The 15,682-nt window shown below is 59.0% G+C and overlaps 4 protein-coding genes across 4 annotated transcripts; 3 read left to right on the plus strand and 1 right to left on the minus strand.

The window, feature by feature from the left end:
• Nucleotides 1–537: 537 nt before the first annotated feature.
• On the plus strand, nt 538–2,301 carry SPRG_10979 (hypothetical protein; the record flags this gene model as incomplete). Its single annotated transcript, XM_012351191.1, has 7 exons — nt 538–863; nt 913–1,164; nt 1,224–1,314; nt 1,359–1,418; nt 1,611–1,698; nt 1,747–1,823; nt 1,876–2,301. The coding sequence occupies 7 exons, from the start codon at nt 538–540 to the stop codon at nt 2,299–2,301; spliced, it is 1,320 nt and encodes a 439-aa protein (XP_012206581.1).
• Nucleotides 2,302–3,859: 1,558 nt separating this feature from the next.
• On the plus strand, nt 3,860–4,500 carry SPRG_10980 (hypothetical protein). The gene has a single exon (XM_012351192.1). It carries the CDS (start codon nt 3,886–3,888, stop codon nt 4,420–4,422), a length of 537 nt encoding a protein of 178 aa, XP_012206582.1. The 5' UTR covers nt 3,860–3,885; the 3' UTR covers nt 4,423–4,500.
• A 283-nt stretch (nt 4,501–4,783) lies between these two features.
• Nucleotides 4,784–12,339, minus strand: SPRG_10981 (hypothetical protein). Its single transcript, XM_012351193.1, has 18 exons — nt 11,520–12,339; nt 11,371–11,470; nt 11,216–11,314; nt 10,700–11,175; nt 10,389–10,653; nt 9,675–10,337; nt 9,300–9,621; nt 9,131–9,255; nt 8,738–9,087; nt 8,344–8,685; nt 8,109–8,298; nt 7,506–8,062; nt 6,586–7,460; nt 6,073–6,530; nt 5,706–6,020; nt 5,155–5,671; nt 4,921–5,111; nt 4,784–4,868 (listed from the first exon to the last, which is right to left on the minus strand). The coding sequence occupies exons 1-18, from the start codon at nt 12,317–12,319 to the stop codon at nt 4,848–4,850; spliced, it is 6,666 nt and encodes a 2,221-aa protein (XP_012206583.1). The 5' UTR covers nt 12,320–12,339; the 3' UTR covers nt 4,784–4,847.
• A 1,007-nt stretch (nt 12,340–13,346) lies between these two features.
• Nucleotides 13,347–15,594, plus strand: SPRG_10982 (hypothetical protein; the record flags this gene model as incomplete). Its single annotated transcript, XM_012351194.1, has 8 exons — nt 13,347–13,550; nt 13,600–13,608; nt 13,660–13,817; nt 13,867–14,353; nt 14,418–14,528; nt 14,576–14,978; nt 15,030–15,271; nt 15,316–15,594. The coding sequence occupies exons 1-8, from the start codon at nt 13,389–13,391 to the stop codon at nt 15,592–15,594; spliced, it is 1,851 nt and encodes a 616-aa protein (XP_012206584.1). The 5' UTR covers nt 13,347–13,388.
• Between the last annotated feature and the right edge of the window lie 88 nt (nt 15,595–15,682).

Raw genomic sequence — 15,682 nt, forward strand, 5'->3', positions numbered from 1 at the left:
CCTGCAGTTGCGGTCCTGGCAGAGATGATTGGACCTCTGGGAATCGATACATCCGGTGCCAGCACGCATTTGAGTGGTACGGACTCCATCAACCGCGCGCCAACGGCTTGATCCTGGAGACGGCATGTCGACGTTTTCATGTGTGCCGCATCGTCCTAGACTAGTATTAACTGTTAGTATGTATAGGATCGCGCGGCCTTGGTGCTTGCGGCCATACCTTGACAAAGACATCAAGTTCATATCGTCAAAGTGCAACTCCCTCAAAACAATTCAGCATGTCGTCGGCCTCTTTTCCCGCCAAAAACAGAGGTCATCGTCATTTATATCCTGGGCAATAGTTTTCGTGGACTCCTTTCTGCCACGTTCGCCAGAACCGCCCACTGAAACATTGATACATTGATGCCTTGCGTCGGCGCCCACGTCGGTGTCTGCCGGGAATCAAGTCGGCTTCATTGGCATTCTGGTGGGACACACGATTTCCGAATACGAATGTAGTGTTAGAACGCTATTTCCGTGCAATCCGCGTGAAACACCAGCATGCGCCACGACCACGGCTGGAAGTCGGCCGAGGTCAAGGCCATCCGCGCCGGCCTCCTCGCGTGGTACGACAAGCGCCGCCGGTGCCTGCCATGGCGCGGCGACAGTCCGCCGTTCCTGAGCGTCGTCGAGGACCGGGCGCCGGGCTATGCCGCGTCCGTGCCTGTGTCGCCGTATGGCACATGGGTCTCGGAGATCATGTGCCAGCAGACACGCGTCGAGACGGTCGTCGACTACTATGTTCGCTGGATGGAGAAGTTCCCGACGGTTCACGCGCTCGCCGCTGCCGAGCCCGACCAAGTCAACGCGGCGTGGGCTGGCCTCGGGTCCTCACCGACGACTACGCTCTAATGGCGGTGCTCACGGCATGCATAGCTACTACCGCCGTGCGCGCATGCTCCACGACGGCGCCAAGTTTGTCGTCGAGACGTACAACGGTGATATGCCCAACGACATTGAGCGCCTCAAAGCGATTCCTGGCATCGGCCCGTACACGGCCGGCGCGATTGCATCTGTGGCCTTTAACGTGCCCGCGCCGCTCGTCGACGGCAACGTCATTCGCGTCGTATCGCGACTGCGCGCCATTGGCGCCGACCCCAAGCACAAGCCGCTCCTTGATCATTGCTGGTATTTGATGCCTTTTTCAAGTCAAGTCGAAAAATACTTGACTGATGATCATGATGTAGGGAGTCGGGGCAAACGCTGATCGACGCTGATCGCCCAGGGGACTTTAACCAAGCGCTCATGGAGCTCGGTGCGCGGCTGTGCTCGATTCAGGTGCGCTGAAGAAATCTGCATTCTTGTTGCGTTCGACTGCGTAGAACCCGTCGTGCGAGAGCTGCCCTGTGCAAGCCCAGTGCTACGCCTACACTGAGTCTCAAGTACGATATTGCGCAAGGAAAAATGATGTACAATAGATCACCCACGCGATCGTAGGCGCCTAAAAAGACGGCCAAAGCCTCGGATATCGACTGCAGCATGTGTGACATGACCCGCCTCGACGAGTGGGGACTCCCGGGCAGCGAGGTTGTCCCACCCAAGACGAGAGAGTGTGTCGCTCAATCTCTCTTTAGGTCACGCAGTACCCTCTCAAGACGCGCAAGAAGGCGCCTCGCAACGAAGCACTCAACATTCTCGTGCTCACGACCGAGCTGACCGATGGTATGTATATGTATCTCCAAGGGCGCTGTATGTAGCCGATGCAAGTAGGCGAGATCGCGTACCTCATGACCAAACGACCCGAAGGTGGTCTTCTGGCGGGTCAGTGGGAATTCCCGGCATTTAAAGTAGGTCGCAATACGTGTCCGCTCGAGATGTAACAATTTACTATTGCTGTAGATGGCAAACGACGACGTCATCCCCGCGTACAAAGCCCGTCAAAAAGTATCCAACGACCAGCTCTGTGACCTCTTTGGTCTTTCGACCATGAAAGCGATCGTGCCGTACATCGAGTCGCGGGCCGACAAGGGCGACCTCGTCCATATCTTCTCCCACGTCAAGCATCACATGGGTGTCGAGCACGTCCAGTTGACGCCCAACGAGGCCCTTGCGACTTTGTTTTCGCCGGCGTATGCGTGGATGACGCCATCAAAGCTGGCCGAGGCCGGCGTGACAACGGGTATGAAGAAAGTCATGCAGCTTGTCCATCCGACCAAGGCAGCCAAAAAGACCAAGGCGCCGCGCGAGCCAACGTCGCGCAAGGTCAAGTGCAGAGTCGAGGCCGCCCCCATCACGTCCTTCTTCAAACCCGAGCCCAAGGCGTAAAATACGCCACCAATATCGTAATTTGACGCAGAGGAAGAGGTCGATACGGACATGTACATTGTGTACGAGCGCAGACCCTAAACCCATTCGGCACATCGCACAAAGGTAAAAATGCCGTTGGAAAGCACGCGCCTGGATGATACGTCCGTCGACGCGTGCGACGATAAAGAGGCGAGTAGGTAATATATCGAAGGTCCATATATGCTACCTCGAAAGTTACCTTGCATGTCAGGAGGCTGTTGTGAGTCGTCGTTCGAGTGAGTTGCTCGTGGTTAAACGCGTTCAAGTGCGTTTTATGTAAAACGCACCCAATCACATAGTTTACCCTAGGTGTGTTTACGTGTGATGAGGTACGTACGCCGTCGAAGACGACGATGTCGATGTGATCGCGAAATATTAATAAAATAAAATGTATTATTTTCCACGTCGCGCAGTCCATGCGACACACGTACGTGGTGCCAACGATGCTACGTGTGCCAACGAATGGTTCTTCACCTGCATTTCTGAAGGACTAGATTTGAGAGGCACGTGACAGTCTCGGCATCGCGTCAACGACAACATCCTTTGGACATCATCGGTCAAACCGCACCAAGATAGAATTCTTAAAATTATTATCATAAAAATATGCTGCCTTCCCAGGACGTGGCTGCCGGGACGTGGCTAACCTGCGATGCAGGCAATGAAATATTTTATTTTTATGGATGCAGGCGCCGTGGATCCAATGATATCACTCGGCTCTCGGGTACACTGTACAGCACATGAGCTCGGCCACAGAGAGTGTATACTGCGAGCAAGAAGGCCTGATCAAAACGATCAGCAATCGAATGCCGCACACAGGTATATAATCAAATGGTTCGAGCTCTTTATTATAATGCTCGGGCCAGAACCAGTGCTGCTTCAGAGCCGTAAAAGAAGCACGCACTACTGCTGGACCTGCTTTACCTCACGCAATCAAGGGTGCCACAAAGAAACTAAGTGCACTTGAAGTTTGTATGGGACGCGCGCACGTTCTAGAAACATCACTCTGCAGCAACCCACGTCATAAAGTTGAAACTGGCCACCGGGTCTTGGTCTTTAAACGCGTTTAACCTAGTTGCGTTAAATGATCATCGACATTCCGTTGTTGGCACTGCAAGCCGATGGACATTACACAACGCGCGCAACCGCGGCTCAGGTATACCGCACCACCAAGACAAGGCTCTTTGTAGACTACAAGCATCGAGGACCTCGTCGAGTCTCATGAACGCCCGCAATGGACGTCGGACGCAGCGCGTCAAACCCCTTGCACTTCTTTGCGTTTAACGCTTCAGAAGGCCTCGGTTTGCGTGATGGAATCACGACATCACGCCGATGCGCCGCAGCGATGCAACGCATGGTGAAGGGTTTAGCCAACCACACGCAATCAAGACGATCTGATGATGTGAGTTGCTCCAAACGCATGTCCCCCTAGAAACAAATCGCAACGTGGCCCCTCCCTGTCGCGTCTATCTCGCGCATTGTATACATACCGTTTTCGATGGTCCCCGTCGGTCTCGTAGTGGTGCACCCCCTGGCTGACGCGATTTCCATGTGAGAGACCCAAACATGCATTTGGACGCCCCGACAAAGCAAGAGGCCGACGAGACGAGCACCCGGCGACCGGCGACGCGCAGCGCGACGACGACGACCGCGAGCTCGGCGGCCGGCAGCAGCCCACGCAGCGGCTCGACCGACGACACGTCATCGCCGGTCGATGTCAACATGCTCACCTACTTTATGGGCAATTCCTCGGACGACAGCGTCAAGAAGGCCAAGGCCAAGAAGAACCGCCACCGCCTCAACAACATTCGCCACCGCAAGCGCAAGCAGACCGAGAGCGAGGAGCTCCGGAAGAGCGTCATCGACATGGAGCGACGCCTGGTGGAGCTCCGGGAAGAGGCGAAAGCACGCCTGTACAAGGACGGGCCAAACGTGTTTGAAGAGCACGCCAAGCTGGTCAAGCGCAGCCTCGAGTGCGCTCAGGAAGAGAAGCGGCTCTTGGAGCACACAATTTCGGCGCAGCACCAGCTCATTGCGTTCTACGAACACACCTCCAAGACTGTACCTGGCTTACTGCGCCGGCGAAGGGCCTCCGTGTCCTAAGCCCATGCGCCGTAGTTTTTATTATTTGATCCCGACACTCTATTTTATAACTACCACCCCACCTTGCGTCCGTCCCTGTTGACAGGAAGGCTGCTTCCCAGCGCGTAGTAACGATGGGTAGTCCAAGAGTCTTGCACACCGCTAGAAGAAGGCGCAAGCGCACTCACTTCTTGACAGCGGCCGCCTTGACCTCAGAAGCCTTACGGCTGCTGCGGGTCCTCGTGGCATCTGCACGCCGGACGCCACGCCGAGCCGTCGACCATCCATCAGTGCAGGCGTCAGAGTGACGTAGTCGAGTCGTCATGGGACCCCCAAAGTGTCGCCAGCTCGGCAACTCGCATGCCCACGGGCTGTTTCCGCGCCGAGATGCAAAAATACATATACAAGACGCAAGGTATTACGCAGCGACACCTCGGAAACCTCGCTTACATGCTCGCCGTGCACCACTACGCAGTCGCATGGCTTGCAGAAATCAGGAATCGGAATGTGTGTAAATACCTGTTTGAACTCGTCAAAGCTCAGGCGCGCGTCGTGGTTGACGTCAGCGTCTCGGAAGCACTGCGTCGCCGTGGCCCGCGCAAGCTCCTCGGGCGACACGCCCATCTTGTCTTTGGCGCGGTCCGACGTCTCGTACATGACCTTGAAGATCGACGTCATGTAGCTCACCATCTCGTCGAGTGAGATGAACCCTAATCGCCATCAAACAAATGCAACGCCAAACGGAGGCACTACCGTCGCCGTTGATGTCGTAGAGGCGGAAGGCCGCGAGGACCTTGTCGTCCATCGACGAGCCTGAGAGGACGCTCAGGCCGCTCGCGAGCTCGCCAAAGTCGACGGCGTTGTTCTCGTCGCGGTCAAACGCGCGAAAGAGACGGCGGATGACGACCGAGGCCTCCTGCTTGGCCTGTGGCGACGGGTACCCGCCCGCGAGTTCCACCATGTGCTCAAAGCACTGCCGGAACGATGCAAAGTTGAGTTCGCCGGACGGCGCGGCTTCGGCAAAGATCTCGAAAATGTCGGCGACCTCGTACATGTCGAGCTTGAGGAGCGACCGGATGCGCTCCATGCCGCCCGCCGACGTTGACGTGCTGCCACTCGGCGCTTCGTCGTCCGAGCCGGCCATCGCCACCGCACTGCCCGCGTCCGAGAGGGTTGCATTGGTCTTGGAGTACCACGACACAAACTCATCGAGCGAGAGCTTGCCGTCGTGGTTGAGGTCGGCCTCTTCAAAGCACTGCTCGGCCGTAATCTACGTATAAAAAATCTCCATGGGTTCCTGCTACGATCGTATCGCAGCGGAAAACAACTTCTAATGGCGTCGCGTCCGGTGGTTGCTGCCCCGGATTGGTCTCAAAGAGCACTTTAAAGACAGACGTGAGGTACGTCGTCATCTCGTCAAGCGACACGACGCCATCGTGGTTGAGGTCGTAGAGGTCAAACGCGGCCTTGACACGGTCCTCCTTGCGCCCGCCGCAGAGCACCGAGAGGCCGCTGCTCAGCTCCAAAAAGTCGACCAACCCGTTCTGGTCCGTATCAAAGATCTCAAAGAGGCGGTCCAGAATCAAATGCACGCGGTGTCGGGCCTCCTTGTCCATGCTCTACACGGCACAAAATGAAAACCCACGCCACCGAGGACGTCGATGGTATTACCTGCAGCGGAATGAGTGCGGCGAAGCTCGCCTCAAACGCCGCCCGGTCGAGTTGCTTTGTGTCGTTGGCATATTGGGCAATGACGTTGAAGACGTCCTGGGGCGCGTACTTGTGCAGCTGCGTGAGCTCACGCACGCTCGCGAGGCTCACCCACGACGGCATCTCGACATGGTTGAGGCCCGACGCACTCGGGGTGAGGTACCACTTGCGAAACTCGTCAAAGCTCAAGCTCCCATCATGGTTGAGATCGGCCTCCTCAAACGCTTGGTCGGCCGTGACTTCGCCAAGCTCGTCCGGGGAGACGCCGGCGAGGCGCGCTTGTGTTTCGGGCGAGCTCTCATACAGCACCTTGAAGACTGACGTCAGGTATAACGCCATCTCCGCCTTGGAGATGGTGCCGTCGTGGTTCGCATCATAGAGCGCAAAGGCGGCGCGGACCTTGTCTTCCTGCGTGCCACCTAAATACAGTGCAAGCGTATCCCATGAGATGCATCAGTTTGAATCGATGCTTACCGCAGAGGACGCTAAGCCCGGCGCCGAGCTCGTTAAAGTCGACGACCCCGTTCCCGTCCGTGTCGAAAATCGCAAAGAGCCGCGTGGCGACCGCGTCGACGGAGGCCGCGTCACCCGTCGCAAAGCTCTGGAGCACGGACGTAAAGTCTTGGAGCGTGAGCTGCCCCGTCGCGTCGTGGGCGGCGCGGCGAAAGCACTCGACGACTTGCGACGGCGGAAACGCGTGCAAATTCGTGAGGTGACGCACTTGGGCGAGGGACGGCAGCGAGATCTTGTTCGGCTTGATGTTCGGAAGGCCGTTGGACTGCGTGTACCACGTCTCAAATTCATCGAGCGAGAGCTTGCCGTCGTGATTGCGGTCGGCGTCCAAGAACGCTTGCTCCGCCGTCACTTGCGCGAGCTCGTCAGCGGTCACTTGCATCTTCTCGGCCAGCGTCGGGTCGGTTTCGTAGAGCACTCTAAAGACCGCGCTGAGGTACCGCGTCATTTCCAATAGCGAGATGTAGCCGTCGTGGTTGTAGTCGTACAAGGCGAACGCTGCCTGGATCTTCTCTTTGCGCGCGCCGCCGCAGAGCAGCGTGAGCCCGGCCGTGATTTCGCCAAAGTCGACGACGCCATTCTTATCCGCGTCAAAGATGCCAAAGAGCCGCGAGAGCACGTCGTGGACGCGCCCCACGATCGGACCCACGACAAAGTGCGACTCAAAGCACTGGACAAACGCGTCTTTGGTGAGGTTGCCGTTGGCGTCGGCGGCCTCGGCGAGCACTTCAAAGACATGCTCGGCCGGGAAGCGCTCGAGCTGCGTGAGTCGGCGCGCTTCTTGAAGGCTGAAGAGCGTCGCGCGGCTCTCGTCAGCATTCGACTGCTGGTACCATCTACAAACACATATATCTACCGATCGAGACAAAAAGGCGTCGTACTTTTTGAACTCGTCGAGGCTAATCTTGCCGTCGTGGTTGAGATCGGCCTCGTCAAACGCCTGCTCGGCCGTCACAGTCGCGAGTTCAAGGGGCGTGACATCCTTGACCGTGTGCGCGCCCACTTCGTAAAGCACTTGGAAGACCGAGTGGAGGTACCGCGTCATTTCGTCTTGCGAGATGAACCCGTCGCCGTTAAAGTCGAAGAGCGCGAACGCGGCGCGGACCTTGTCTTCTTTGGAGCCGCCGCAGAGCACCGAGAGACCGCTGCTGAGCGCGGAAAAGTCGACGACGCCGTCGTGTTCAAAGAGCGCGTACAGACGGTTTAAAAAGCCGCGAATGTCGGCCGGCGCATTCGGAATGAGCGTCGCAAAACACTGGTTGAACGCGTCCTTTGTCAAGTTACCGTCCTCGTTGGCGGCCTCGGCAAACAGCTCAAAGACTTCCTCGGCCGAAAAGTGCACAAGGTTCGTCGCATGCTGAAGCTGCTCCAAAGTCAAGCGCTTGCCGGTCGCGACGGCCATCTCCTCGGCGCTCACGTGCAGCGGCTGCTTGTACCACTAACAATGACCTTTGCTAAGCAATTGTTGTGCAACAAACACGCACCTCAGTGAACTCTTCCAAGCTAAGCTTGCCGTCGTGGTTGGTATCGGCCTCGACAAAGGCCTGCTTGGCCGTCGCGGTGCCGAGCTCGGCGGCCGAAACGCCCGTCTCCGTGGCCATGCCCGGCGACACTTCATAGAGGACGCGGAAGACGGACGTCAAGTATCGGACCATCTCGTCCATAGAAATGTACCTACAGACACACCTAGCATCCAGATACCAACCACGTCAAACGTACCCGTCGCCGTTGTAGTCGTAGAGCGAGAACGCCGCCTTGACTTTGAGGTCGCGCGACCCTTTGCAGAGCACAGAGAGCCCGGACGCAAGCTCGCTAAAGTCGACGCGCTCGTTCTGGTCTTGGTCAAACGCGCAAAAGAGCCGCGACGCAACCGTCGACAAACTCGGGTCCGGATGGCGCCCCGCAAGGCTGACCAAGCCGTCGTGGAAACGCTCAAACGAGATCAAGCCCGCGTCGTCAGCGTAGTCGGCAAACGTCTCAAAAACGTCGTCCACGTCCAAGCCGCCGAGACGCGTCACACGGCGGAAGTCGGCCAACGTGGTCGGTCCCGGCGCATACCAGCTACATGCATATCGGTACTTCAAGAGGGTGCAGACATCGTATCGCTACAAACCGCTGAAATTCGGGAAAGGAGATGGCGCCGTCGCGGTCCGTGTCGGCTTCGGCCATGGTCGTGGCCGCCGTCGCTTCGGCGAGGGCGACAGGCCCGACGCCACCGAGTGTCGACTGCTTTTGCGGCTCGAGAACATACATGACGCTAAAGACGGCAGTGAAATACCGCGCGAGCTCGGCTTGGGAGAGGCGCCCGTCGCCGTTGCGGTCAATGAGTGCAAACACCGCTTGCACCTTGTCGTCCTGCGATGCGTCGTGTGCAAGGACCGATAGCCCGGCGACGACATCGGGCCACGTGACGCGCACGGCCACAGATGCAGTGAGGGACGCGAGCAGCCCTTCCAGCAATTCCTACCACCTGTCAGATGACAATCCAAGAAAGCCATACGCGTACTTTGGCCGGCGCGGCGCGGGCTCCGTGTAAGCCAAGGACGCTGAGGATACCAGCACTGGTCACAGGCTTGCGTGCCGCGTTGCCAAGCGCAGCGATGAGCTGTCGCGTGGACATGCCTTGCATGCCTAGACCATTCCTGTGAGCGCATTTTGCAAGTATCCTGTGGTACCGAGAGTGGCTTGCGCATCCGGAATCGACAGAGGACGTGATGTCCGCGCTGCGCTTGGGTTTTGGTACCAGACACTAAACTCGTCCAAGCTCAGCTTGCCGTCGCGGTTCGTATCGCAGGACGCAAAGCACTGCGCGGTCGTGGCCTTGGCCACTGCGATGGGCGAGTCCGTTCCGAGCTGCTGCGGCAGGTGCGGCGCGGTCTCAAAGAGGATCTTGAACGCAGCCGTGAGGTACGTTTCCATCTCGGACGGCGAAATGAAGCCGTCGCCGTTCGTGTCAAAGAGCGAAAAGGCCGCGGTAACCTTTTCTTTGGCCGAGCCCTACACATCGGCAACCCATAAGCACCATCGGCATTGCAACCTCAAGAACGCACGCCGCAGAGCAGCGAGAGGCCGGCTGCGAGCTCCTTCGTATCGACACTCCCGTTTCCATCGGCGTCAAACAGCACGAAGAGACGGTCGAGCGTGGCTTTGATCGACGCTTTCGGCGCCGTCGTCGTCGTCTTGCTCAAAAGCTTGTTGAAGCAGCGGAAAAACTGCGCCTTCGTCAAGACACCATTCTCCTTGGCCGATGCGGTGAAAAACGCAAAGATGTCGTCGACCGCGTACTGTCCGAGGCATGTGAGCTCGCGCACGTCGCGAAGCAGCGACAGATCGGGCGTGAGAGGCGCCGGCGGCGCGCTCGGAACGGGCGTCGAGTACCACGACGTAAACTCATCGTAACTGAGTTGACCATCCCGGTTGGCGTCGTACTGCACGAACGCGTCGTGGGCGGTCACTTCGGCGAGCTTCTCGGGCGCAAGAGGCAGTGGCGTCGACGCAAAGGCGGCGAGGACGCGAAAGACCGCGGTGAGGTAGCTCACCATCTCGTGGTACGCAATGAACCCGTCCTTGTTGACGTCGTACAGAGCGAATGCTGCCTCAACCTTCTCGCTCTGCGACCCCGCGCAAAGAAGGCTCAAGCCCGAGCTCAGCTCACAAAAGTCCACGACCCCGTTGCCATCGCTGTCAAACGCGGAGAAGAGCCGTGCAATGACCTACGTCGTCCAACTCATGATGGGTTCTACGAGACCACCTGTGGTGCATACCTGCGGCGTCTCTGCTTCGGCCGACCCGCCCTGCATCAGGCGCTCAAACGCGTGGTAGAAGGCTTTGCGGTCGAGCACGCCGTCGCCGTTGACGTACAGCGCGAGAATCTCAAAGACGTCGGCCGGGTGGCGTGTCCAGAGATTCGTAAGCTTCCCGACACGCTCGAGGGTCATCGTCGCCGGCGCCACGTGGATCGACCCGACCGCCGCGTGGTTGGGAAAGAGTGGCGCAGGCTTGGGCAACGCCGCCGTCGGGGTAGCATACCTAGGATATCGCGATCAATCGATATGGATAGAAGTGGCGTCTGTACCAGGCTTGGAACTCGAGGCGGCTCAAGATACCGTCCCGGTTCATGTCAAAGTCGTGAAACATCTGCTGCGCCGTGCACATTGCGAGCACGTCCGGCGCCAGCGGCACGTGCACGTTGGTGACGCCGTGCAATACGCGAAAGACAGCGCGAAAGTACGCCGTCATCTCGTTCATCGAGATTTGCCCGTCGCCGTTGGTGTCGACGAGGCCAAAGACCGCGTCCACGTCGGGCGCGCACAAGATGCTCAGGCCCGTGCGCAGCTCGTTCGGGTCCGCAAAGAGCGTGTACAAGCGCTTGAGGAGCGATGCGATCTCGACGCTCACGGGTTTGCGCTGCCGCTGGAGAATGCGCGTCATCATCGCGACAAAGTCGGTCTCCGAGAGCGACCGCGTGCGTGGAAACTGCGCGAGCATTTCTTCGACAGTGTAGTCGCCGAGCCCCGTCATGTCCCGGACCGCCTCCAGCGTCCACTTGACCTACGTCCATGATGATGATGCGACTGGTTTTGAAGGCTACCTGGATCGGCTGCGACGCGTGCTCTTGCGTCTGCTTTTGGTTGAGCATTTTGAGCGCTCGGGCATGTTGCGGCGCCTGTTGGTTGGTTCTCGCATACCACTAACGCGAGATGCAGACGACGAGTTGAAACGGTGGTTGCATGGATCGAGACGTACCTGCTGAAACTCGTGGAAGGAGAGACGCCCGTCGTGGTCCAAGTCAGCTTCGTCAAAGCACTGCTGCGCTGTAACCTGGCCAAGTTGGATCGGATCCACACTAGCAGATAGCACATGATTATCACCACCAAAAAAGAGAATGCGCCTACCGGTTGGAGAGGAAGACGGCAGGGTTGAGCTCGGCAACGACGAGGTAGACAGATGTGAGGTACGTGGTCATCTCTTCGAGTGAGATGTAGCCGTCCCCGTTCGTATCGTAGAGCGTAAACGTGGCTTGGATCTTCTCGTCGCGGTCGCCGTGGACGAGCACCGAGAGGCCGCTCACAAACTCGACGACGTCGACGACGCCATTGCGGTCCTTATCAAAGAGGTCGAAGAAGCGAGAGAAGACGTTGTGGTCGCTGCGATGGCAGAGCTGCGTCAAGCACTTGATGAACGAGCTGCGGTCGAGGCCTCCGGTGGGCGCCGCCGCCCGAAACGTGTCGATGAGCTGCGACAGCGTGTATTCCGAGAGATCCAGAGCCGGCGCTTCGTCGTGCCATCCGACGCGCAGTGACCGCGTCAGCTCTGCGTAGCTGGCGTCCGGGTCGCCAAGACAAACCAGCTCGAGTGAGCTCGCGTGGACGTGCGCATGCGCATGCACCTTGCGGGCCGCGCTGAACGCGCCCGGGTGGTGCGCCAAGAGCGACAGCGGGAAGAGCGTGTCCGTCTCGTTCTTGAGCGCGATCGGCGTCCCGACGTCCGGGAAGATCGCCCGCAGGCATGCATGGAGGTCCTCGACGGGCATGTCGGGGTGCAGGAGCATGTCCCGCACGACGCCCCGGCGGCTCACGGCCACGCGGCAGACGCGGCTGATGTCCATGGGTCGGTCGTCGGCTGCTTCCTTCAGCTTGGAGGCTTCTCGGGTCTTCTTCGCGGGCCGGGGCTTGGACTGCGGCTCGCCCTTCATCCGACTCCTTCGCTCCTCGGTCAAAAGATCTACTGAGGAGGCGCCGGATAGCGCGACCGGATACCGCAGCATTTGGGGTGCCGAGCCCATGGATAGAAACACACCACTTTATGGCCAATCTTCTCACTCGCTTCGATGAAGACAGGGCGACTGACCAGGGATCGCCGCGATGGTGCGGGCTATGGCCTTGCTTGGCGATAGACACCATGTTGTTTCATGCAATGCACGTGCACTTCCATGACCGCGTGCATTTTGCAAGGTACGAGCGCGTGTGGAATCCACTTGGGTAAGGTGTTTTTAGCCGGCTGGGAAAGCCGGCTCGCGTGTCTTTCTGGCTGCTTTCGAGAAGCAGATGGACTTCGAGACGCTTGCACTCGCGACGTGCGTCAGTCGGCTCCTCCGGCGCCAGTAGCACGCCGTAGCAATGGTAGCATTGTTGGATGTGGATGCATCGCCGAAGAAGCCTTCAGCTCTTCCACGATTCCCACAAGAACCAGCACACCCGCATACTACTACACGACAGGATGGTCCGACCACCATGCAGTCTGACGTTTGACGATCCGAGATGTGACATGGACGACGACGACAAGGTCGACTACCAGCGGTGGCACACGATCAGTCACAAGCGCACGATGAGCATCCTCGTATCAATGGCCTCTCGCGCATCGACACCATGCGCGACAAGCGTAGGACATGTACTAGGCTAGGTGCTAATGCCGAGCGGCAAGCGATCGCCAAAGCCCTTTCTGCTACTTGCATCTTGCTGGCTAGAAGGAAATGGCTAGCTATCGCGTTGGAGTTGGCAGCACGGCCACCTCTGGTTCGGATATGAACTCGTCGCAAGCAAGGGCTCGTTGTTGCCACCCTTTTCATGGGCGCCAAGCGAGGCGGCGAACAAGATTTCGTGCCAGCGGGAGCAAGCCGAACGAGTCTGCGAGCGTGTGACGGGTTGGCTTGAAGGTCGCTCTTGAAGGCCCGCGCCGCCCAGATGGTGTACTCAGCCCCAGCTTCGATAATTCAGGATTATCGAACTGCCCATCATTTCCAACGACCGGTTGCATTTCCCAAGATGCGTCGCCGCGGGTCGTGCATGTACTATGCCGACGCGGGCCTCCTCGCCGTCGGCAACCTCATCACGATCGACGACTGGATCCTCGACCGCGACCGCAGCCACTGCAGCGTGTGCGTCCAGCAGTTTCACGCGTTCAAACGGCGCCACCACTGCCGGACGGTACGAAGAGACCAGGCACCTGTCCGAAGCTCATGCTCTTGCTGTCTAGTGCGGCGAGGTAGATTCAATCCTGCCCTCTTCTCCAACGCAGTATCATCTCTGCCCACAGGTCATTTGCAGTCGCTGTTCCAAGCACCGCAAGCTGCGCCTCGTCGAGCTCAACGTCGACCTCACGGCGCGCATCTGCGCCATCTGCGTCACAGCGGCGACGCTTGCAGCACGCGACGTGTCGGCCGCGCCGTTGCGCCCGACGCTTCTCGAGACGCCGTACGGTCCTTCTCTCACATTGCCCTTTGGAATCCAATGGTATCGGAAGGTCGTCGCCCGTGTTTGCCGTGCCCGTGCTGCCGTGGGACGACGCCAACTTGGCCACGTGGCGCCTCGAGGTCGCGCGCCAAGCCGACACGCTCCAACCGGATCAAGACGACACGCTCAAGCTGCTCGTGCACCTCGTCGCGACGTCGCTGCGCTGCCCGATCGTCTTTTTAGGGCTTTTGGACCCAAGCGGCCTCCACATCCAAGCCAGCCTCGGCCTCGACCCGTCCACCGACAGCCTCGTCCAGTTTTGTGCGCCAGTGTGGCGCCACAATGCGACACTCGTGCTCTCCGAGACGGACGATGCGATGCTGCGCGACCAAGGCCTGCGGTACTTTGCAGGCACGCCAATCGTCGTCGAAGGCCTCGTGCTCGGCGCACTCGTCGCCATGGACATGGAGCCCCATGGCAGTACCAACCTGAGCCAGCGGAATACGCTCGAGTCGGTCGCGCGGATCGCCGCCGAAGTCCTCGAGCAGCGCGCAAAGGTCGACTACAGTCCATCCCACTCTCTCGCTACTCTCTGACACCACAGACAACGATGTTTTGTAGGAAGCGAATCATCACGACGCGACCACCGATCTCTCGCTCGACGTGCCCGAGAAGAGCGAATGCGAAGAGGATGCCGGCGATGGCGAAGGCACGGCGCCCTGCACACCCATGGTACGACGACGACGACGACGTGCGTCCACTTAACATGCCATGGCTAGAATGAGTTTCAAAAGGCGCTTTACGCCTCGTCGCCGCGCGTCACACGCTGCAGCGACTCGAACCAAACGATCGAACTGCCGTCGTCGGCGCAGCAAATGCCAGCGTACGAGGACGCCGTCGAGTCGATGCTGCAATTGTACCGTATCTTGCACGGGTGCTCGTGGGAGCCGACCAGTGTCGTCGTGGCCGATCGCCGCGTCCAGTTTCATACCTTCCACGAACGCTACCAGCACGGATACATCAAGGCGACGCGCGAGCTCACGTCGATGCCAGGCAGCATGTCGTGGGCGACGCTCGTCCAGCTTCCGCAGATGCACATCTACAGCAACTGCCTCGCGCAGTATGTGAGCCACCAGCCCATCGATGGTCACACGACGCTGCACAACGTCGTGTTTCAGCCAGGTACCCGTCATCCTCGCCGCCACCGCCGCCTGTGGTAATGAAGTGCGCTAGGCATTTCGTGGACCCGCGCCAAGCAGTACCCATTGCTCACGCACGCGCGCGACTACCCGAATGGCGCGGCCGTCTACCTCGGCATGCAGCTGCGCGACGACCTCGTGCCCGAGTTTTGCTTTGGGTGGATGCTAGGCCCGAGCGACGACGATGGCCGCGCCAAGGTCTCGGTCATTGTGCCGCAGCACCGCGAGATCCACGAAGCCAATATGATTGCGACGTGGCTCGACCAGCTCCAAGATGTGAGGATGCTCTATCCTCTGCACGGTCATTCATGCATATGTAGCTGGCGCACGCACCGCGCGAGCAGCGAGCAAGGTCCGTTGATATGTCCTCTTCGCACGAGGTTGTGGCATCCCGGCCCGCCCGCGCCAATACGACCGAGAGCCGGCCCGCGACCGAAGCTTTCTTCTGGACCCTCCTCGAGCAGACGATCTCGACCCAGCGGATGCTCTCGGAACGCCAATCGGACCTCATGCACACGATGGAAACCAACGGAAGTCGCCTCCACCAGCTCACGCAGGCGGTCGAGCGCGTCGAGTGGCGGCTCGACCAGCCTCTCTAATCCTATGAACGCGTGTACTACCGTGTTTCCGCCTGCGTGTTGTCGACCACTGGGATGGGCTTGTATGGTCGCCTTGCAAGCATGTTGC

Source organism: Saprolegnia parasitica (genome assembly GCF_000151545.1).
Source record: "Saprolegnia parasitica CBS 223.65 unplaced genomic scaffold supercont2.76, whole genome shotgun sequence".
Classification (NCBI taxonomy): domain Eukaryota; phylum Oomycota; class Saprolegniomycetes; order Saprolegniales; family Saprolegniaceae; genus Saprolegnia; species Saprolegnia parasitica.

Coding starts and splice junctions, on each gene's coding strand:
- SPRG_10980 (XM_012351192.1), top strand. CDS start 3,886: ATGCATTTGGACGCCCCGACAAAGCAAGAGGCCGACGAGACGAGCACC.
- SPRG_10981 (XM_012351193.1), bottom strand. CDS start 12,319: ATGAAGGGCGAGCCGCAGTCCAAGCCCCGGCCCGCGAAGAAGACCCGA. Junction 10,654..10,699: donor CGCCTCGAGTTCCAAGCCTG/GTACAGACGCCA, acceptor GCGATATCCTAG/GTATGCTACCCCGACGGCGG. Junction 5,112..5,154: donor CTACGACATCAACGGCGACG/GTAGTGCCTCCG, acceptor GATGGCGATTAG/GGTTCATCTCACTCGACGAG.